Consider the following 23,466-nt stretch of genomic DNA (forward strand, 5'->3'; position numbering starts at 1 on the left):
AGGGCCCTCCTAACATCCAGCCTATGCCATAGACGTTCCCTGTCATGAGATGGAGTGGGGCAGAAAGCCAGAAGGACAATCTCCTGGGATCCGTGGAATGAAGAATTAATTCCAGTTGGAGGACAGTTGGGTCAAGTCTAAGGACCACTCTACAGTCGTGGAAGGAGTCAAGATCTTCCCTCCAGGAGAGAGCTCCCAATTCCAAGATGTGTCTTGCTGACATGACAGCCACCAAGAACGCAACTTTGAATGATAGGAACTGCAGACTAACCATCCTGAGGGGCTCGAATGGCTCCCTCACAAGTGCCTGAAGGACTGTGGAGAGATCTCAGGTAGGGAACCGGTGAACCACTGGTGGACAGAGGTTGGATGTCCCTTCTAGGAAACGTTTAATGATGGGATCATGAGCTAAGGACAGGTGACCTTCTCCTGCTATCACCATGGCCAGAATCACTACCTGATGACAGATTGTATTATGGGATAAGCCCTTTTCCAGACCGTCCTACAGGACCTGGAGGGGCAAGCTGACTTTAAGTAAAGCTTTTCAGTCAGGCGAGCCCTGTGAAATTGCCCTAGCAATGAGCCTTTGCATCTGATCTGGGATGCCTGTCATAATGGATAACCTGAATTCTGAGGATAAGAAAGCCAAGCTGACCTTAAGTAAAGCTTTTCAGTCAGGCGAGCCCTGTGAAATTGCCCTAGCAATGAGCCTTTGCATCTGATCTGGGATGCCTGTCATAAATTCCTGATGGCCCACTGGGTCAAATCCAACTGAAGGCCCAGCAGCGTGTGGTGCCAGGGGTTGGTGAGGAAGGCCCCCTGCTGAATGAGGCATGCCGCAGTCAAAGAGGTCATCGGGCATCTCTTGCATATCTCTGGCAGAGATGGGAGGGGATAGAGAGGCCTGCCTTCTATGGAAACCCCTGGAATGAGCTGGAGATAAAGGGCGGGGGATAGAGATACCATGGACCCCCTGCTTGGTGATCTAGATCTGGCAGGAAAAGGGCTGGGCCTGAAACCTCTGGCCTCCCTTTGTCTTTCAGCCCTGGCTATTCTTTTCTCCAGGGACTTTTGCCTCCACTGTTCCTCCCTTTCCTGGGCTTTACATGGAAACTTAGTGGCCATGTCTTCAGGGAGACTGTTACGGGCTGAATGCCCTTGAAGAAGACGGCCCCACTGGCTCTGAAGATCAGGCATCTGCCATCTTGTTACCGCCACAAGTGCAGCCTACTCATGACCACCCGATGTGGTAGCTGCTGCCCAACACTTCGGCTCCTGAAGACGTTGCCGGCTTGGCTGCTGTATCTGCATGGGCCAGTCTAGCTGTGCTCTCCCCATGGCGCGATGTGCGTGCTCGTCTGAGGTCAGCCCCTTCACACGTGTCGGGTCCAAAATAGCCACTGCCTGCAGCCGCAATACACCTGATGCCGTCCTTCATGTGGAAAAGCTGAACTCGGCTTTTCCCGTTGACCGGGCTATTGTTGCGGCGCCGGTGAGGAAGAAAAATGCTCAACGAGCAGTTAAGCCACCCAGCCTCAGCTAGACAGAGGCTTACTCGGCTCCTCGCTGGAAGAGGCTGAAAAAAGGCCTCCCGTAAGCCTCCGGTGCTCCGGAGCAGGAGGCAGCGCTAAATGGGCCCTATATCTCCCCAGCAGTCTAGAACAAATAGCAATAGTCAAATTTGGAGCCAAATTGAGAAGAAAACTGTTTTTGGAAAAAGATCAATTAAATTAGAAAGGTTCCGGAATAGGTATTTAAGAGCCAAGGCAGATCAAACCTGTCTTGGACCAGACTGAGTTGAAACTGGGCCAAGGAGGAAGAGAGTCAGAGGCATAGCTTAACAATTATGACTCAGTCTCTGGACCAATCAAGGCATGATAATAGCCAATCCATTTCTGAACCCTCCTGCAGTATCCCTGGAGAATGGGACTGAGCAAAGGTTTGAAAATGCCATTTAGTAAAATGTTACCAGGAAAAAAAAGCACACTTCTTTGAAGCAGTAAAGCAGACAAATCCTTTGGAAGAAGCATGGAGTTCCTTCAAAGATTGTTCCTAGTCTTTTATATGTGTATATGAATGTCTAGATAATATTTCTGCTGGAACCATCAATGATAAAAAGAGAGGTGCATACACACATACTTATAGCTCCAGCCCTTGACGCAATAGTTTGAGCCTTCCACAGAAAATGGCTGCCTACATTGCTTTTCACTCCCCTATTAGAAAGGATTCTTTATTACAAAAGGAAACATAATTCTCTAATATAGCTTGTTAAATTCTGGTAGCACACAGATGTCAGACAAGCTTTAAGTGAGAAAGTCTACTATTATACTCAATAATAAAAAGTTAATTACTTGAACATTTACCATCAACATACTTGTGGAATGCTATTTCTTAGTAACCTTACAAGTTTTGAATTCATAGGAACTGAATTGGGTATTCTATTATGAAGCAGAGCAGATGGGAAAGAAATGAAAATTTAAAAATAGTGCTAGAAGTCGAAAAGGTTAGAAAAAATGTTTATGTGAAACACTGCACAAACAATCCACAATGCAGCTTCATGAGCATCACAAGAAAATACTGCCAAAATTCTACAGCAGAATAGCTGGGTTTTAGCAAAGGTAAAGGATCCCCTCTCATATATGTGCTAGTCATTACTGACTCTAGGGGGCGGTGCTTGTCTCAGTTTCAAAGCCGAAGAGCCAATGCTGTCCAAAGACGTCTCTGTGGTCATGTGGCCGGCATGACTAAATGCCGAAGGTGCACGGAACTCTGTTACCTTCCCACCAAATGTGGTTCTATTTTTCTACTTTCATTTTTATATGCTTTCGAACTGCTAGGTTGACAGAAGCTGGGACAGGTAATGGGAGCTCACTTTGTTATGTGGTGCTAGGGATTCGAACTGCTGACCTTTCTGATCGACAAGCTCAGTGTCTTAGCCATTGAGCCACCGTGTCCCTTCTGGGTTTTAGTAGAATCGTTTTAATTAATTTATTTATTTAAATTATATGGACACCCATTTCTATCCAATTACTCTGGAAGGCTTATAATAAAACAGCTAAAACCAATAAAAATGATCCAAAAGAACTGGACTGGTTTTGAAATAAGAGCAAATTATCTTTAAGGCAAAATACTCTCAGTCCTACCTCCAATCTCATCCATCTGCAGTCCAATTTTTTTTTTTAAAGTCCTCTTTTTAATTTTTTGGGGGGAGAGGGATTTTATTTGGAATCTAAAAAAAGGGGCATGCAAGAAAATTATTGCAGAGAGATGTTGGTTTCAGTTACATCATTTCCTTCCTTTCAAACAGATATGCCTGATCAATTATGCCACAAACTAAGATTTTTCTGGGTGATCAGTGCAACATGGCATGTATTAATTGTAAGTTATTTTTCCTTCAATTTACCAAGTAGAAAACTAGAAAATTCCAAAAATTTTGAAACAACACCTGTAATCTAACAAGACAAGACAAGGCTAGAATCACAGTATTTTATTAAACTACAATAGATTCTTGAAATGGAGTAAGATTGATAAATTATGAAGAATTCAAAACAACACTATGTTGACTTTATTACTAAAGATTATAGTTACTCATGCAATTTGTAGTTTATTGTGATATTTTAGAACAATTTTTTAAACTAATTTTCAACCAACCTCATTAACATCTATTTATATAGCATTAAGGTGTGCTGCAGTAGAATATAATTATTTTCACTCTGAAAATTCTGATACCATTCATTTTTAGCGTGTTCTTTCACCAACTTCACACATAAGAAAAATATTATGAAATGCTATTTGATACTGCAGATACCATATAATGTAGAGCTGCATAGGAGAACACTCTTCAAAAGTAGACTATTAAACCTCAAAGAAACACAATGAACCAATGAATAGTACAATGAACCATAAAGAATAATGAATGGTATCTAGGAATGTTGACTTTGTAATTTTCTTGCATGAAGTGAAAACGTTTCCTGGATAAGATGCATGCATGTATGTATGTCAGTGGTGGGATTCAGCCAGTTCACACCACTTCAGGAGAATCGGTTGTTAACTTTCTGAGCAGTTTGGTGAACTGGTTGTTGGAAGAAATCAGAGAACCCACCACTGATGTGTGTATGTATGTATGTATGCATGCATGCATACATGGGAGGGAGGGAGGGAGGGAGGGAGGGAGGAAGGAAGGAAGGAAGGAAGGAAGGAAGGAAGGAAGGAAGGAAGGAAGGAAGGAAGGAAGGAAGGAAAACATATTCTAAATTCACTTTTTTGTATTTTCCCTAAAAACGTTCAGAAGAAAGAAAGTGTCAAAACACTAAGGTTTTGAGTTGGCAAGTGTGCCACTAATAATAACAGCTTGATAGACTAATGTTGATCTCAAGAGTGTTGCTGTTGAGGCGATAATAATGAGTAAAGGAGTTGCTAAACTGGCCACCTTTTCTAATTATTCATGTAAAATGAGATTTGCTATGGTATCCTAGAATATAGCAGAAGTTGTAAGGCAAATGCTTTATATGCAAATGCAAATAAGCACAATTTAGAATTCCTTTACAAAACTGCTGTTTAAAAATCACTTAGTATGGAACAATTTGTTTCTAAAAATACATATGTCAGTTCATGCTAAATAAATGATAGAGTTTCTAATCTTACTGTCAACCCTGAAGCCATTTTGGAGCGTCTTCAGGGCTGCCACAGCAAGGCTGGTTGGAGCTTTGGGAATGGGAGGGGGGAGTAGAGATAGCTGGGGACTTGTAGCCAAATTAAAAATCTTTCTCCTGGGAACCAAGGATGTTCTCACCAGGTGTGGAGAGGTGTGGACTGACACCAACTGGAGTTGGAACTGTGACCTGGTTGGACCATGTGATGGATATGTGGACTGGAGGAAGAACTTTGATTTTTAATTTGGGTGGGGAAAATCTCGGAACCTTCAGAGTTGGGGTTTCACCAGATGTGCAAATACGCCTAATAAATTTGGACTTTGGACTCAGAGTTTTGATTGCATTGGGTCTCTGTTACTTGAAACCCTGACACTTACACATTAAAAACTAAGGTGGACTCTTCTACAATTGGAAATATCAGAGCTCAAACTAAGGAAGAGATAATCTGCTAGTCCTATAGTTGAAGAAAATTAAAAATTAGGTTCATAGATAGCAGATTGTATAGAAACTAGGCAAAAGAAATTATGTAAAAATTAATGATTATAGGAGGAGATTAGAAATACGCATTTTTAAAATGATTGAATTCACTTAGCATTTTATTCATAGTAAGTTTAATAAGTTTAATATTTATTGTCACCAACGTGCCTTTCACATTTCTTTAATTGATTATTATTCCAAATTATTATTTAGCATATGCTGAGAACATGACAGCAGAGAAGTAAACATATATACACAGTACATGTAACTATATATGAAATTATATATGGGGGTAAGGCATTCCTTAACCTACACATGCTCCCTCGGTGGTGTTAAATGGGTGACAATGACCAGATGCAGCTATACAATTGTTTTGGGCCTCAAAGCCATTACAAACAGAAGTGCATAAAATCAAATTCTAAATAATCCAAAGGTGACACTGAAGTAGTTTCTGAAAATCATTTTAGGAATTTGTTCAGTTAATATAATAGTAAAAATGAATTGACATTCCCTATATTTAAAGAAAGAGTTTATTACTTCCTATTAAGGCACAGGGTATACTGTTGTATACCATGTGCCTATATGTCATCAAAATTCACAGTAGATGAAATAACTCTTTATTAGCTGGAAGACGTCAAAGAATGATCCAGAATTCTTTCTTCTATATGGAGCTTGAGGTCATATATTAGTAAAGGGATGATCTGAGTCCAATATTTCACTATGGCTAAAGGCTTTCTGAAGCAGTAATATAGATAAAATGCAGGTTGTCTTTAGAATGTGACTCAACATAAGTCAATAATCAGAAGAGATATTTTCCCCCATTTACAATGTCTAATTTTTAATTAAATCAGTTTAAAAATTACTGCCATGGTGAATTTAGAATTTATAAAAAGAAAACCATAACTATATCAATTGCAGATAGGCAGTGTTCTTCTAGTTTATGTCATCTGTTTCTCTCATGTTTGTTTCATCTGATTTCTACACTAATCTGTAGAATATATTCCATTCCTACATTATTTCTCCAAGAGTTGGGGATCAGATCACTTCATACTGATAATTACAAAGCGTGTTCCTCAAGTGTCAACCAATTCAAATTAGCCCCATTTCTCAATAAAATGCAAAAAAGAGCAAATCAACATATAGGTATAAAATTACAAGAGGTTTTTACCTAGTAGTACTATTTTATATTCTCTTGAATATTCTAAAACATGGAACAGGGTAGTTTTTCACCTCCAGCTTTCTTAGCGTGCTTGTTAACAGAACACTTTTTCAGTGATGCAGAATAACTATGCAATTAAAAGAGGTTGATTTAAGTAAACCAATAATTCTGGCCCCTTCAGTAGAACTGAAATTTATGAGTTTTCCACAATTCCCTATTACCATTACTTCAGAGTTTCTCTCTGGTAAGGATTCTAGATATTTTTATGACTAATTTGCATTCTATTTTTCTCTTATCTTCATTTCCAGATAGTTTCACAAAACACTTAAATTCTACTTTCTTTCCAGGCTAACCTGTTTAAAATATTACAATGAACATAGCGATTAAATGACTTCTTTTATAATGATGCTAATAAATTGAAGCTATGCATAATCTATGAAATCATATGGCTTATATATAATGCCTGTACTCTGAACAGCAAGAGCTAAAATAAGTTTTCTTACTATACACTTAGTTAATGCCTATGTGTTTTGTTTTAAACCAACATCAGCAGAAACATAATAGGATCTTTGCTCAAATGTAATCCAATCTAATGCATTTGGAACCCCATATCCCAGCTCCAAGATGCACTGAGGTGTCCTTAGAGTCCATCTTTAATCAGACTCCTGGTGATGGCCTGGATTTGATGCTACAATTTTCTTGGTAAATTTTGCAACATTTTTGACAGATTGACTCAGCCAAGGTCACCCAAGCTAGCTTTTGGTGGAAAATGGAACTAGAACTCATGGTCTCCTTGTTCCTATCTGGTGCCCCATTACTATACCAAACTGGCTCTCTCGCAATGGTATTGCTAAGTTTCATATTCTCCGTTTTCATTGTGGGTTTATGATTAAGTAATACGGGTAGTCCCCGGCATACAACCATTGGGGCAGCAAGCATTCCAAGTTATGGTGGGGTAACTGAATCATGGTTATTGGATGACTAGAACCTTTGGAGTTCTATTCATCCCAGCAACCCCACAATCATGCAGTTCCAATCTAGGCATTTAACCGGTTCGCCCTTACAACTGGTTGCAGAACCTTTTGATCACGTGAATACCATTTGCAACGTTCTCTGCTGATTTCCTCAGAAAGTCAATGGGGAAGCCAGAAGGGAAAGTCACAAGTCACTGCGATAAGTGTCCCCACCGATGTGCTCCGTGCTTATGATAGCCATTTGCACCCATCTGCACATCCTTCCCAACTCTCAACATACCTCTCTTGCATCCTTGCACACTCCACAACCCTTTCCTGACCTGCACCCTGCCTGTCACACTCTTGTGCACTTTCCTGGACCCATACCATGTTTCTTGCACACCACCTCTCAACCTCAATGCATACTTCATGTACTCCCTCTCTGACCCTCCCTAGCACACCCCCTTATATTATCCCTAACCATGCATCCCTCTTGCACATTTCCTGGCCCAAACTATATCATGCCTCTTACATACAACCTCATTAATCCTCTCTGATATTTCCCTACTGAGCAGCAGTCACTTATCTGTCTACAGCCCTGGGACTTGAACTTACTACAAGGTTGCCCAATGCCTTTGGTTGTGAGAAGTTGGCAAGAGGTTTCTTTGTCTAATCACCATGGGATTTGGTTAATGATGGCAGCTAGGACCAGGGATTGCTGTTACCACATTAGTGGTAGCATGACTACATGAGTTAGCAATGGAAATTCTGGTCCCAATTGCTGTCATAAGTGGAGGACTACCTGTCTTAACTGCCCAAAAGATGCTTTACGGTCTATGTTGCTGGCATCCCTGGGATGAATATTCAAGCTAATGATTGTGACATGTGATTGAAGCCCTAAACCTTTGTCCCTTCATGCAAAATTAATGCAAAGCGTGGGGTTAATAGTTTCTTTTGACCTCCCTGGTGTCCCTGGAACTTTCCCCCCCAAACAATGCATGAGGAGTGTTAATCTTCTCAATAGTTTTCCAATAGATTGCATGCCCCAGTTGATTTAATTATTTTCATATTTCCAATTATGAAATGCCAAACATAGGCCCTAGAAACACTCTTAATTTTTTAAAAAATAATAATAATGAATAATCGAATCAATACTTTGTTTGGAAAATGGAAAGGCTGAGAGAACATAACTAGCCCAAAAGCATGGTAAGCTTCCATGCCTGACGACAGACTTGAATCCAAGCTTTCAAAGACCTAGTCCAACATCTTCTCTCTTATGGATCACTAATAAGGCTCTTTTTAGACACTTATTGTGACCCCTTTATTTGCAGCTGACTGAAAGTTGCTTTTGTTTTCTTTCATTACTAATTTGAAAGCTGTTTTATTACCATGATCTGGGCAACAGTATAATTATCTTTCCCTACAGTGATTGTTTATGTATTTTTTGAAAGAGTGGAGATTAGGAAATTACATTTTATCTTTTTTTTAATGATTGGGTTATTTCTATTACTCCCGGGGTGGTGGTGACCGTGGCGTTGAAATCTCTAGCTAACGTACCTCTATGCTACATGATATAGAGGTGATACTATAAAAGTGATTTCAACTTTTGCATTTTAACCTTTAATTGCTAGAAGGCAACGAAGAGTGTGAAAGCTCTATTTTTCTCACGTACCAGGTGAAACATTCCAAAGGATTGATAATGGCAGCAGGAACTACCAAGCCACTGTCCAAAGCATGAGGTCAGGTCATTATGTGGAAACTCAGCCAGAAGAGGTTTTCACCTCCAGCTTCTACTCTGGTGGAACTCAGCATTAAAATGCAGACAAAAGTGAGTAATGATGTTGAAAGAGAAAACTAGTTGCTATAATTAAAGGGAAGAACAGAGCACTGAAGTAACACAGCCGTACTTCCTGAACAACATTAAACCTGCAAAGGTTGTTTTCTAGTACAACCAGAAAGAAAATAAAATATTCCACATGAAAATGGAAAAATAATAATTTCAGAGAAAGCTAAAGAAAAGGGATAGAAAACAAAGTATCCTCCCCAGTCCACTTACTAAAACATGACATCCTGAGCACAAGGTAAAATTGGTGCTAACACAGAGCTAAAGTTTCATGAACTCAAATAAGCTTTGTTGCTATAGACTTATGACCATGAATTGCTGTAGTCATAGGTCGAGGCATCCAGTTGACCGGAAGTAATTTTCTGTACGTTTTTATGGTAGTTGTTAAGCGAATGTGATGGTTTTATTTTTTAAATTTTTCATTAATTTTTTATTTACAAACATGTAAAACACACACACACAAAACTTAGACGTACACATTTACACAATACAATACGAACAGGAGCTTCCTGTTCTTTCTAATAGCAATTGCCAATCGATATCACTCACCTTATATTGTTTCCCCTTCTATTATATTTCATTTGCATTTCAACATTCTTAACCCTCTTATCTTACTCATCTGTCTGCTATATTGGCTGATTACCTCTAGTAAATTTAAACTAGATACATATATATGTGTTAATTCTCCTTAACTACTATTTTTGGGCTTCCTTCATTGATCCTTGTTTCTTTCCTCCATCCACCTATACCATTTATCCCATATCTGGTAGAATTCTGATTCTTCTTTTCCCTGGATTTCTTTTGTTAATTTGTCCATTTCAGTACAGTCCATAACCTTATTATTTCATCTTCGCTTGGAATTAATTTGTTTTTCCATTTCTGGGCAAAAGCAATCCTTGCCGCCGTAATTATATGTAATATTAAATACTGAATTTCTTTTTTATATTTCGCAGTCATTATTCCTAATAAAAAAAAACTTCAGGTTTCCATTCTATTTTAACTCCTGTTATTGCCTCTAGCCACTTTTTGATCCTTTTCCAAAAATTTTTAGCCTCCTCATAGGTCCACCATAAATGGTAATATGTTCCGTGTATTGATTCGCATTTCCAACATTTGGGGGAGGTATTTGTTAAGATTTTAGCTAACCTTGTTGGTGCCAGGTGCCATCTGTAAAACATTTTGTACTGGTTTGCAACTGATAGTGTCATTTTTAAATTTATTCCCCCAAAATTTTCCCATTTGTCTAATTCAATATTATAGCCAAAGTTCTGTGCCCATTTTATCATTTGTTCTTTCACAATTTCCTCTTCCATTTTATACTTCAGGAGGAATTTATATATTCTCCCTATCATCTTTCTATCTGAGCTTTGAATAATTTTATCCAATTCGTGTGGCTTTGTTTCAATGTCATGTAATTTAGTATCTTTATTGTATTTAGTTTTGATTTGGAGGTAAGTTAGCCAGTCAACTTTCATGTTCTGTTCTGCCAATTCTTCAATTGTTTTTAAATGTCCCTGTCTATCAATTAAGTCTCTGTATTTGTATTTGTATTTGTATTTGTATTTTATTGTCACTTATAGGCCGCCCTTTTCCCTGAGGGGACTCAGGGCGGCTTACAACTCATGGGAAGGGGGTGCAAGACAAAACGTAAAATAATGTGTGAGTACAAATAAAAATAGCAATAAAACACAACATTCATTCAACATTCGGGTGGAATGTATGAAGATCTTATCCCCAGGCCTGGCGGGATAGCCAGATCTTAAGGGCTGTGCGGAAGCTCTGGACTGTGGTGAGGGTGCGAATCTCTACGGGGAGATCGTTCCAAAGGGTCGGAGCTGCTACTGAGAAGGCTCTCCTCCGCGTAGTCACCAGTCGGCACTGACTGGCGGATGGAACTCGGAGGAGGCCCACTCTGTGCAATCTGATGGGACGAAGGGAGGTAATCGGCAGAAGGCGGTCTCTCAAGTACTCAGATCCACTACCATGAAGGGCTTTATGGGTGGTAAGTAGCACCTTGAAGCGCACCCGGAGATCAACAGGTAGCCAGCGCAGCTCGCGGAGGATGGGTGTTATGTGGGCGTACCGAGGTGCGCCCACTATCACTCGCGCGGCCGCATTCTGGACTAGCTGAAGTCGCAGGATGCTCTTCAAGGGCAGCCCCATGTAGAGCACATTGCAGTATTCCAGCCTAGAGATCACAAGGGCTTGAGTGACTGTTGTGAGAGCCTCCTGGTTCAGGTAGGGATTTTGTTCTTAGGATTTTGTTCAAATCTGTAAAATTTGGGTGAGTCGTCCTTTCTGTCGGTGATAGCCAATTTGGGATTTTCACACAGTGGATTTTTTTTATTTTGAGCCATTTTTGCAATAACGCTCTTCTGATTAAATGATTTTGAAAGTATTTGTGCGTTTTATTTTTATCATCCCATAGGAATGTATGCCAGCCTGCTTGCAGGTCATGGCCTTCTAAGGTCAAAATTCTTTTATTCTTTAGCTCTATCCAATCCTTCACCAATGTTATTGTTACTGCTGATGCATATAAATCCCAATTTGGTAATGCTAAACCTCCCTTCTCCTTGCTGTCCTGCATTGACTTTAGTTTAATCCTCGTTTTTTGTCCCTGCCAAATGAACCTAGCGGTTATTTTATTTAATTCTTGAAATAATTTTTTTACCTGGATTAATAGGTGCGGCTTGCAACAGGAATAGGATTCTTGGTAAGATATTCATTTTAATTGTCGCTATACGTCCCATGAGTGATAACTGAATATTTTTCCAATTTTCTAAATCTTTCTTTATTTGTATCACTAATTTATTATGATTATCGTCTTTAATTGTGGAACATTTTGCCGCTACCCAGATCCCCAAGTATTTCACTTTTTTCATTGTTTGCATTCTGGTTGCTACTTCCAGTTCCTCTTCTTGCTTTTTTGTCATGTACTTGGTTATCATTTTTGTTTCGTCTTTATTGATCTTTAGTCCTGCCACTTCGCCATATTCTTCTAATTTTTGAATTAATTTCAAGCTGGATTCTAATGGGTCCTCTAGAACAAATACTAAGTCATAGACATAGGCTTGGGCCTTATATTCTTCATTTTTGAGTCTTAAACCTTTTATTCCCTGGTCCTTCCGAATTTCATTTAGTAAAATTTCCAAAGTTAATATAAACAGCAAAGGAGAGAGGGGGCATCCCTGTCTGACTCCTTTTTTAATTTCAATCTTTTCTGTTAGATCTCCATTCATCAGAACTTTGGCTGTCTGAGTGTTATAAAATCCTTCTATCATTTTCATAAATTTGTCTTGGTTTTATAAATGTCACGGTTCCAATTTATAATCCACTAGGTGTCACCCTCTCCTCAGTATCACTGTCCGTTCGGTCAGTCACAGTCAGTAAGCACAGCAAGCCCAGTGGCAGAGACAAAACAAAGAGGGGTGGGTAAAGGAGCCCTCCAACCGTTCCGTAACAATTCTCTCTCTACTGTCTCCAGTACAATTCCAAGTTCCGAGGAGAGTAAATACTGTATATTTTAAGGTGTCCCCTTCAAACAGAAAAAGAGCACTTGCTCCCTTCGTTACCTAAGTTTATTGTTCACGGTTGAAACTGTTTAAAGTTCAAAGTTCTGCTATTCTTTGGAAAGACAAAAGAATAGAAGGAAGAGCAGGGGGAAAAAATCAACAACGAACCCGACTGTTATACAATCCTGTGTGTGCTTTCCAAGTCTTCTCAGTAGCTACTATATCCCACTCCTGGGGTCCACGCCGGGTTTTAGTTCTTTCTCGTCCCTCTCCTATCGGCGGGTTTCTCACTGTGGTCACTTCCGTTCAAGTTATTCACACTGTCAATTCCAACTCAGCGTCTCAGCTCTCACTACTTTTCGGCAAAAATCTGGACTGCAAAAACAGTCTCCGTCACAGAGCCTCTTTCTTTCCAGCTCACCCTCTCTGCCAATTTTGCGTTGTTCTCCTTTTCTTTGGGTTGTCAATAATAATATTAGATGTCTCAATTTCAACTGCTTTCTCTCTCTGCTTCCTTCTTATGCAGTTGCCATCGCTCCAGTCCTGACCAAGTGGCAGGATAGATCTTCGTCCGTTTAGTGGGTTTCTCCTACCCGCTGGGGGATTTGCCTTATCACCCCAGCGTCTTCAGAGTTTCCCCCTTAATCTACCAGTCCCTTCAGGATCCGCAGTGCTCAGAAATGAGCTCAAACGAAGAAGTTAAGAGTTAGAGGTTACGAGAAATCCCGTTCCTCAGCTCCAAGCACAATGACTTCACCACAGGAAGTCCCCAAATGTGATGGTTTTTAACTGAACCTGTTAATCTCAGTGGACATTTTTGTTTGCTGGAAACCAGCAAAAAGTACTGTGAATGAAGGTCATGTGACCACACAACAATACAACCAGCCATAAAGCTGACTTCTTAACATGAAGCCATGTGATTGGGAGGAGGGACAGCAATTTACGATGGCTAGGGATGCTTAACAGGCATCTATTTGGGCTGAGAAAGCAATAAGAGGCATTACGTTTGTTAGGAGCAAAAGACTCCCGGGTCGTAGCTAAGAAGTTATCTATACACTAAAACCACTATACGAAGAAAAAATTAAATACAATCTTTGTCGAAAGAGGAAAGCTACTGAATTCTGAAGTACAAAGCCTGATACAGGTCAAAGATAAGATTTGTTGCATAATAGTCCAGTGATAACTGTTTGGATAATCCATTAACATCCTCTTATATTCCTCTTTCTACACTGGTAATTCTAAGTAGAAGTAGTCGCTATTATTCTAGAGAAAGCCTATTCTTGGTCATTTAAGGATCCAGAATGAAAACTTCCATTAATCTGACACGTTCACAACTAGACTGAGGTTGATCCAAATAAATGGCCTGCAAATTATTTTGCTTCTTGGTAAGAAGAAAAAAAGAATCAAAATATTTACCCCATCTGGTAGTGCCCTCCAGCATACAGCACTGACAAATTCATTTGTGTCATCCTCCTTACGGTCTTTGTCCAGGACACTTTTGACAGTGTCAAATTTGAAGGTTAGCAGTGTCTTTGAGAGACCTTTATAGTACAGGTAAAGTGAATTATTTTCACTTCCTACAATCAAAAACAAAAATACAGGTTGGTTTACAATATTGATTTCTGTCAGTTCCAGCTCAACCTAAATTTTCCACTAAAACCTTTCTACTGGTTAAAGTACAAAACCCTAATATAGGAGTTAAGATTAATTAGAACATGTATGATTTGTTATAACCAACTCATTCCAAGTATTGAATACTCAGAAAGTGAATGAAAGGTGGCAATTACCAAGGTTAATACAATTTAAGAAGCATACACCTGAAGATGTAATGTTTGGAACTTTTTTGTGCAACAGCATGACTCCAGATGCCAGAAGATATTTTCTATGACCTGTTTTAGAAGTTAGAGTTCAAGGAGAATGCTGAAATACCAAACAGGATTTAGAAGATAAGAAGAAATAAAAAGTTCAGCGTACAGACCAAAGGAGATTACGCTGAAGGACTGGAGATATTTTTCACTATGAAAAGACCAGCAAGCTATGTTATGGTACTAAAGTTATGTTATATTACCAACTGCAAAATTGAAAAATAGTTCTTTTCCTTGTCGTTTTGAAGTTTAAGATTACTCAGTTTTTTCAGTTGGTTTGAACTATAATGATTTGGGATAAACAAACATTTTCTACGTATGTTCTCAAAGTTTTGAACCTCCTTCTTTTTACATTTCTTGAAAACAGATGGGCAGGCAGCTGTTAGGCATATTTTTAAACATAAGTTTTTCTTTTTTATCAAGAAAAGGGATGGATCATTTCAATGAGTTTGTTGATATTTCATAGTGTATTCAATTTTATTGTAATACATTGCCATAAACTTGACATTGATAAATGCTTAAACTTAACAGTATATTTAAATTTCTTTGCTCAAACAGCTGTTTACTTACCACAGGCAATATAGTCTCCATTAGATGCCAAGCCTACAAAATTCTTCTCGTTGATGTGACCCTTAAAAGAACGCAAACAATGTGGCTTCCCTACATTCCATAGCTTTAGTTGGCTATCTGTTGACCTGAGGACAGAGATACAAACTTATAAATAAATTGGAAATCAGGAAAGACTCCCAGGTAGGCAAAATCAGCACAGTGTAAAACTTAAGTTAGGCGGAAAACAGATTTCTGGTACCATCTGTGTCTGGGACAATGCAAGCAGAGAGGGAAGCTGCATTTAACAGAAACCACTCCCTGGGTTCTGCAAAGGTTTGTTTTCCAAGCAAAAACACTTTAAGTCCTTTGGGAAAAGGTAAATAAAACTTAAGTAAAGAAGTCAGCTTTAGTATTAATAGCCTTGTAACTTATTAGATGATACATATTTATAGAAAAACAAAAAGCCATGGAGAATCCCAAGATACATTTTTCTGTAAAACCATGTTAAATTTATTGAAATTTACATAACTTTACTCTTACATTTAATTCATTGAGGCTTATGCCATTGGAATGAATCCCAAAGAATACCTGTTCTATAGAATCACAGAACTGTGGAATTGAAAGGGATGATAAGGATCATCCTTAATGTGAGCAAAACGAATTAAACCATCCACAATAGACAACTGACCAGACTCTTTTTAAAATTCCTAGAGTTAGTGAACCCAAATGTACATAGTACACTATTCCATTATTATACAGGTAGTCCCCAATGTATGACAAGTGGGATTGGAGTTTCCATCATTACACAAAATGGTCATAAAACGCAATGCCATGTGACCGCATCACTTAGCGACAGCAAACACAGCAGTCCTAGTTGCCTTTGTAACTCCATACACATGTAGTCGTTAAGCAAGAGAGAGCATGGGGGATGCTTCAGGGGTGAAGAGGAAGCCTTCAGAGGCCCAATGCAAGCTGTGTGTAAATTGGGGTCCTGCTGCAGTGCAGCATGAGTTTAGGGAGGCCATGGAAGGAGTAGGCTCTGACTCTTGAGTTTCTTAGTATACTATGACTCTGGGGTTGCAAGAAGCCTCTGAGCTGCAATGCAGGATGAAGCCATTGCTGCCATTACTTCAGGGACTGGTTTAAATCCCTTCTTTCAGTGCTGCTGTGACTTTGAATAGTTACTAAACAAATGGTCATAAACCAAGGCAATAGCACTTAGACTTATTTACCGCTTCACAGTGCTTTCCAGCTCTCTCTAAGCCAGTGGGTCTCATCCTTCCTAAAGCTGCGACCCTTTAATACAGTTCCTCATGTTGCGGTGACCCCCAACCATAAAATTATTATATGTTTTCTGTATTTTTTGAAAAATATGTGTTTTCCGATGGTCTTAGGCGACCCCTGTGAAAGGGTCATTCGACCCCCAAAGGGGTCGCGACCCACAGATTGAGAACCGCTGCTCTAAGCGGTTTACCCAGTCAGCATATTGCCCCCAACAATTTGGGTCCTCATTTTACCAACCTCAGAATGATGGCAGACTAAGGCGACCTTGAGCTGGTGAGACTCAAACTGCTGAATTGCAGAATTAGCCTGCAATACCGCATTCTAACCACCGAACCACCATGACTACCTGTACAGACCTGAGCATCAGGGTATTTTTGCTTACAGTTAAGCAAAATCTAGACAGCTGCAACTTGTACCCATTATTTCTTGTTAGTTCCTATCATCCCTATGAGCCAGCTTGGTGTAGGGATTAAGGCCCCAAGGTAGAAACCAAGAAGCCATGAGTTCTAATCCTGCCATAAGTACAAATCAGCTGGGTGACCTTTAGCCAATCACTCTCAGCCCTAGAAAGCAGGCAATGGCAAAATAGAAAAAAAAGAAGTCTTATTGCTTCCATTCATGTACATAAAAAACTGATATGCCTCTCTTCAATCTTCTGAACTAACGCAAGTTAAAATAAAGGATAAGGTTTTGCCTGGAGTGTTTTTAAACTCCAAATGTAGTTTAATCATTACATAAATTGCCTTCTGCTAATTGTTTACTCCTTAATTTGATCGAATGGTTGCTGCCTAACTCTCCAAAGTTGAAAGTCCTCAAATGCAGCAAATCTCAGGTTGTATGTTACCACATGAGGGCACTCCTGCAATTCTTAGAACATCGGCAAGTTAAAAAAATCTACCTTTCAGAAAAATAATGGCATCAAACGTTGCCTCTTTTTCACTACTATACTAAAGAGAAACGTGAATTTAAGTCTTCACAGAACTAAGCATTTATTTCAGTATGTTGTCGGCAACTCCTAGAAGTGTGGCTGAACAGACGAGAACTAAACAAAACAAAAAGCTACTAGTTATATACCTCTATCTTTCTCAGTTTCTTCAGCACTAATGAGACACTCTGGATCCAAAAGAAGTGAGAAAGAGTTTTCTATTTTTGTTCTAATAAAAGTACTAGAATATGCTGTGCAAGTTGACAGTTCACACAAACACAGAGTATGAGCATACAATCTTGCTCATAAGCTGTGCAAAATACCGATTTTCTGAAATTCACCAAGAATCAAAAAGGGTAGAAGCTTTTTACAATACTCACGCAGAGACTATTTCTTCTCCGCTAACAAATTTTGCATATGAAACAGCTTTGCGGTGTCCCTTGAAGACCATAATGGGCTGTTTAGTGTTCCGAAGATCATAGTAGTGGACACAGTGATCTTGGGAGAAATGTGGGGAAAAAACCCAAAGATAATAGTCAAGTCAAATAATGCGAGAATAATGCAAAAACAGACTGAACATAAGGCTACATAGATTGGGGCAGGAGGTGTTTATTTCCCATTTATTCTAATTATCAAGCAAGACAAGTTTCTAATTTTTCCTCCTAATTAAAAGAAATAACATCTCCTTCATATAAAAGAAAAAAAAATATTGCTGATGCCAGCATTTAAAAAAAAATCACTGCTGTCAGTCTTGCAAGGTAATCCAAATAGAAAGTGCTCTACATGGGGCAGCCCTTGAAGAGCATTCGGAGACTTCAGCTTCTCCAGAATGCAGCCGCGCGAGCGATTGTGGGTGCACCTTGGTACACCCACGTTACACCTATCCTCCGCAAGCTGCACTGGCTGCCTATTGGTCTCCGGATACGCTTCAAGGTGCTAGTCATCACTTATAAAGCCCTTCATGGTATTGGACCCGGGTACTTGAGAGACCACCTGCTGCCAATTACCTCCAACAGACCAATTAGATCCCACAGACTAGGCCTCCTCCGAATTCCATCCACCGGCCAATGCCGATTGGCTACCACCTGGGGGAGGGCCTTCTCTGTGGCTGCTCTGGCCCTCTGGAACGAGCTCCCCGTGGAGATTCGGACCCTCACCACCCTTCAGGCTTTCCGCAAAGTCCTTAAAACCTGGCTGTTCGACAGGCCTGGGGCTGATGAGTTCCCGTCCCCGCTCGAATTGTGTGGCTGTTGATCGTTTTTAAATTGTTGTGTTGTTTTGTCCGTTGTCTCTTTTTTCTCTTGTTTGTATCCCCCCCCCCTACTTGGTTTGTGAGCTGCCCTGAGTCCCTCTGGGAATAGGGCGGCATAGAAATACAATAAAATCAAATCAAGTGTGCTCAGATGAACTAATTCTATTTTAGTGTAAGGTGACATTAATAGAATCTTGCAAATCTGAATGTAATTTTTTCCACTGTCACATTTATAGCCCAAAAAATTAGGTGTGCTCCCTTCTGAGTCATTTGCCACACCAGATACCTTCTGTGGGCTAGGCCACCTCTTATCTTACTGTTATCCCAACTATCCCTTTCCTGTTTCCCAAGATCATTCACATGTAACATGACATCTGTCATGAGTTAAATGCTGCTTGACACCCTCAAATTCAAAGTCCTCCATCATGCTCCTGCTTAAATCCCACGGATTTCAATCCTAGGCAGGATTTTGACCCCTAGAAATGACTATTTCTGCTCAGAAACTGTGCTTCACTATTCAACATGCCCTGATTTGGAAGAGCTTACTAGGAGCTGGAACTGTCACAAATAAGTATTGCATGCCAACTGGATATTTCTGCTACAGTGCAAAGAGGAAGAGATACTTGACCAGTTTGATCAAGCTTAGTTTATTTGAGACACCCAATTTCTCAGGATGCTTCCATGTAATAAATTCTATCTATTATGCTAGTTGTTCAAATTTGACCAGCAGTAATACTGTACAGTACGTTCTCCAGTTATGATCAAAATGGAGCCTGCCTATTATAGTTGTAAGTCAGAATGGTCATAAAATGGGTTGATCATGCGACTGATCTGACTTTACATTTTTTTTAGAGTGTTCATTAAGCAAATCCATTGTTTGCTGGCACATTTTTGCTGAAACCATGAAAGTGCTAGTTTTCAGCAAAAACATTGTGAAACATGTCACATCACCACGGAATGTTGCAATCCACCATAAATGCAGCAATGTTGCTGAGTGTCCAAAATGTGGTCACGTGTCCGTGGGAGAGGAGGGACTGCTGGAATTTCTTATCTGGTTCCTAAGGCTCTTTTTCGGGTAAGTTGTAACTTCAAACAGTAGCTAAGTTACATGTCATAAGTTGAAAACTACTTGAATTACACAACATAGCACTGCATAATGAAATGAGTGTCCTCAATCAGCAAGAGTATTCTAAAACTATTCTGTGAATTTGTAACTGATCTACAGATTCAGACAAAAGCATTGGTTTAGAAAGGCACAGGAGTTTTTGTGGAAGTGTTCAACGTTTTGTGTAGCTGGCCAAAGTGGACTATAGATCATTTCAGCCTCAACAAAACTATCTGTCTAATATTTATTAAAGTCACTCTTATGTTGTAGTTACAAGAGAATAAAATGAACATTTCTCTGGAAAAAAAGTTGTAATAACTTTTAAATGCAAAATAATAAAGTATTTACTAACTGATGCTTTCTTTTTAGCTAAAAAGCTAGAATCTATGTTAACAGCCACATTTTAAATGATACGGACAATATATTAATCTATGTCAGGAAGAATGACAAGTATGGGGAATAAATGAAGCGAGTCAAAACATCTGCTTGCAGCTTTGAATTCTTCTTCCAAATATTGTAATAAACAACTGTATCTTGATGGCATATGGCGCCAGCCCAGCATATGTAGCATATGCTATCAATCAACTCCTGTTCTGATTAATATCTGAATGGCTATAATGCTCTTAAATTAGTCACTCAATAATTTATTATTTTAGAATGTAGTCTCCACGCCCAATTGAGCTGTCATTATTTTTTTAAATTCATCCAAAGTTGCCATTTTTGACATCAGGATTAATGCCCATCACATTAAATAGTGCTTGAACAGTGTGCCATGTTTCATAGTTAAACATGTTATCAGACTCATTATATTTATTTGTTATATTTCTATCCTGCCTTTTTCTCCAAGTGCTAAAAACAACACATATGCCATTCTCCACTCACAATTTTTCCTCATAACAACCACCTACTAAAATAGGATGCACAGGGAGACGGTGTGTACATGACTGGCTCAAAATTATCTAGTGAATTTGTATGGCTGAGAGAGGAAATTAGAAGTTGGGTCTCCCTGATGACAGTTAAATAAATAAATACAATATCTACACTAACTTACAACAGATCATATGAACCTTTGGCTGAAAAAGATAAAAGTGTGATCTACTAAAGAAACAAAATTATTGTTTTTACTAGTAAGAAATATAAAAATCTCAGGTACTCTAGTCACTGCAGAAGCTTCTCAAAATGATTTATGATGGTATTGTCACAGTTAATACTGTTTAGGGCCTTTCTATTCCTTTTGGACTATGGATTTAAGATGCTCTAAAAATTGAGATAATTCCAGTAATATCAAGAATCAAGAGCATATCAAGGAAACAGTGATAAGTGCTTTTTAATCTTCATTCTTTAGTGTCCTTGCCACAGTAGTGTAGAACAATGGCTCAAACCACATTCAACCCAGTCAATATTCTTTTTAATCTAGATCACCGGCAGAAAATACTTTCAGGGTAGGAAACAGCTAAAATATTTTGAGGAATATTAAATCAATGTTTGTATTAGCTAGTCTAGGAACATAACAAAGATTGATATAATTTCATGTACATCTTAAATTTCAGATTTTACATATTTCAATGGTTAACTTTTTATTTGATGAGAAAAATTTAAAAAGACAACTCTTATGTGACACAGAATTTGAAAGTTTGGAAGACAACCAAATTGAGATTACCACAATAGGACTATAAAAGTCAAACCAAGAAAAGGATCTGGACAAGGGACAGCTGCAAGAAGAAATCCTGAATGAAGTCAAACCTCTTTATGGGATTTACAAAGTAGGCTGCTGAAACCTTTGAAGCCTTCTTTTGAAAGCCAAAAAAATTGAGGAAATATCAAATCCCATGATGCTATTGGAATGTTTAAAGGTCAAGATTGTGAAGAGCAAAAAGAGGAATACAAAGCTACATTATCTGGTATTTGTTCAACATTTCTGGCAAACACTAATCATGACAATTTGTGGCTTTCTATGTTAGGCTATGGGAAGAATTTTTTCATTTGTAATTTTAAGAGAGTGAAAAACTTACTCGATGTGATGAAGATTGGAAGCCACTTCTTTATTATTGCCACCTGTTTTCTTTTTCTTTACTCTCTTACTTTTTTCTCTTTTCTCCCCTCGCACCTTCTAGATGGTTTTTTTACTTTTCTTTTTCCTTGTGGTTGAATTTGTAATAGTTTTTACTACGTTTACTAAAAAATCCAATAACATTATTTTTAATGTTAAAAGGTAAGAAAAAAATTGTGAAAATGCAAGGAGAGGAAACCAGAGGGTTACAAATGCTTTTTCACTGCTTTAACCTATTTTAGATCCCCTCCAAGTACTGTATAATCTACAGATTTAGTTTATTAGTATTAAAACGATTATGTATTTTAGATGGGTAATCTTTTCTATTTATCTTATGTGAGACAAAGATTTAACTCTGCAATCAAACTTCTTACAATACTGCACTCCATCAGCTGTTTACTATATTATTTTTAAATGGATGTCTAATAATACCATTTATCTGCAAGGTAGACCAAAAGGTAGCCTAAACGTGAACGCCAGGCACACTTTTAAACGTTTGAATTAAACAGCTTCCATATAGCTGGAGGTTACAGATGACATTCATCAAGTGATGGAAATAAAACTTCACACATCAGGGACTTTTTATTTATATGTATATATGTATGTATGTATGTCATGGCTTGTAGAAGTTCTATTAAATATATTTCTACCCAAAACATAAAAGTAATCTCATTCAAAAATGTAATTGGCCAAGATGAAAAGGTTGAATGCAAGGTGGTTTTAAAATAGTTTTAAGCCATTCATTATTAGGAAAAACTGATGTTTGAATTTGTACACAAAAATCAACACACTTTAATTTCTGTAACTGAGAATTAAACATTATCTGCTTGTCAAACAGCAGAGTTCTGTAATTGTGAGAGCTGTTGAGCACAGCTGCAGACTTTAACTATGAATTTTGCAAAAGAAAGAGAATTTACCATATATATTGGTGTCCCTGAAAAGTATTGGAATTGATGCATGTCAGGGCTCAATATCCTCAATTTTATCCTCCAGGAAAAACAAGGTTGCAATCATCATTGCTATGAGAAAACAAATAATAAAACAACTGATGTAGTGACTCCTCTGTAGGAATGGGATGTACTGTCAACTAGGAATGCCTGTGGACCAAAATGATGCAGTCTCTCAGTTGAGGTGACTGACCTGGAGATCTTTTGTTAGCTAATATAGAAAGGCAGTGCAGCAACAGAGGCACAGCCATATGCAACCTCAGAAATGTGAATGTCTGGCTTGTAACAATACAATTTCTCCTGTAAATGTAAAACCCCAAACAAACTATAGAATTTGAAGTTTTATACACAATTAAATTGGAAATAAGTAAAAATGTGAAGTATGGGAAATTGTTGTGGCCCAGCAGGAGCCGTTGGAGCTGCCACCAGACTCCGACAGTGAGGGGGCCCTATGAGTCGGCCCTGGAGGATGTGGAGGACCCTGGACAGGGTTCCAACTCCGAGCAGGGCACAGAGAGACTGGTTGGCCACCAGGTGGCGCCTGAGCCTTGGACCAGTGCGGAGGAGACAAGAGAGTGTGATCCTGACATCAACAATGAGTTGTTCCTGGATGCACGCCATCGAAGAGCTAATAGGCGTCAGGAACAATTACGCATTTACAGGAGGTAATTGCGCTCAGCTGGTGGTCATTAGGCTCCTCTCCAGACTATAAAAGCTACTTGTGCACACGGCCCTCTTTGCAGAAGTCAACGCAGGATTAAATGTCAGAGGACATTACTGTGAGCTTGGCAGGCTGGATTGCTGCCAAGCCTTATCTGTGTTTATTGCTGTCTGAGTTTGTCTGAGTTGCTGCAAAGGTCCTTATCTGTTTGTTATGCTTGGCTTTCAGTCAC

General features: G+C 38.9%; 1 protein-coding gene across 3 annotated transcripts in view; it reads right to left on the reverse strand.

The window, feature by feature from the left end:
* COP1 (COP1 E3 ubiquitin ligase) overlaps positions 1-23,466 on the reverse strand; it is a 104,351-nt gene that overhangs the window by 23,993 nt on the left and 56,892 nt on the right. For all 3 annotated transcript variants that reach the window (XM_087726785.1, XM_087726786.1, XM_087726784.1), the window contains exons 16-18: positions 17,600-17,717; positions 15,032-15,156; positions 14,013-14,173 (exon numbers count right to left, since the gene is read on the reverse strand). In XM_087726785.1, the coding sequence (XP_087582911.1) occupies positions 14,013-14,173; positions 15,032-15,156; positions 17,600-17,717 (404 nt within the window). The remainder of the gene's footprint in view (positions 1-14,012; positions 14,174-15,031; positions 15,157-17,599; positions 17,718-23,466) is intronic.

This window comes from Thamnophis sirtalis, unplaced genomic scaffold (assembly GCF_051295495.1).
Source record: "Thamnophis sirtalis isolate CommonGarterSnake01/CBP01778 unplaced genomic scaffold, rThaSir2_p1.2 scaffold_12, whole genome shotgun sequence".
NCBI lineage: Eukaryota > Metazoa > Chordata > Lepidosauria > Squamata > Natricidae > Thamnophis > Thamnophis sirtalis.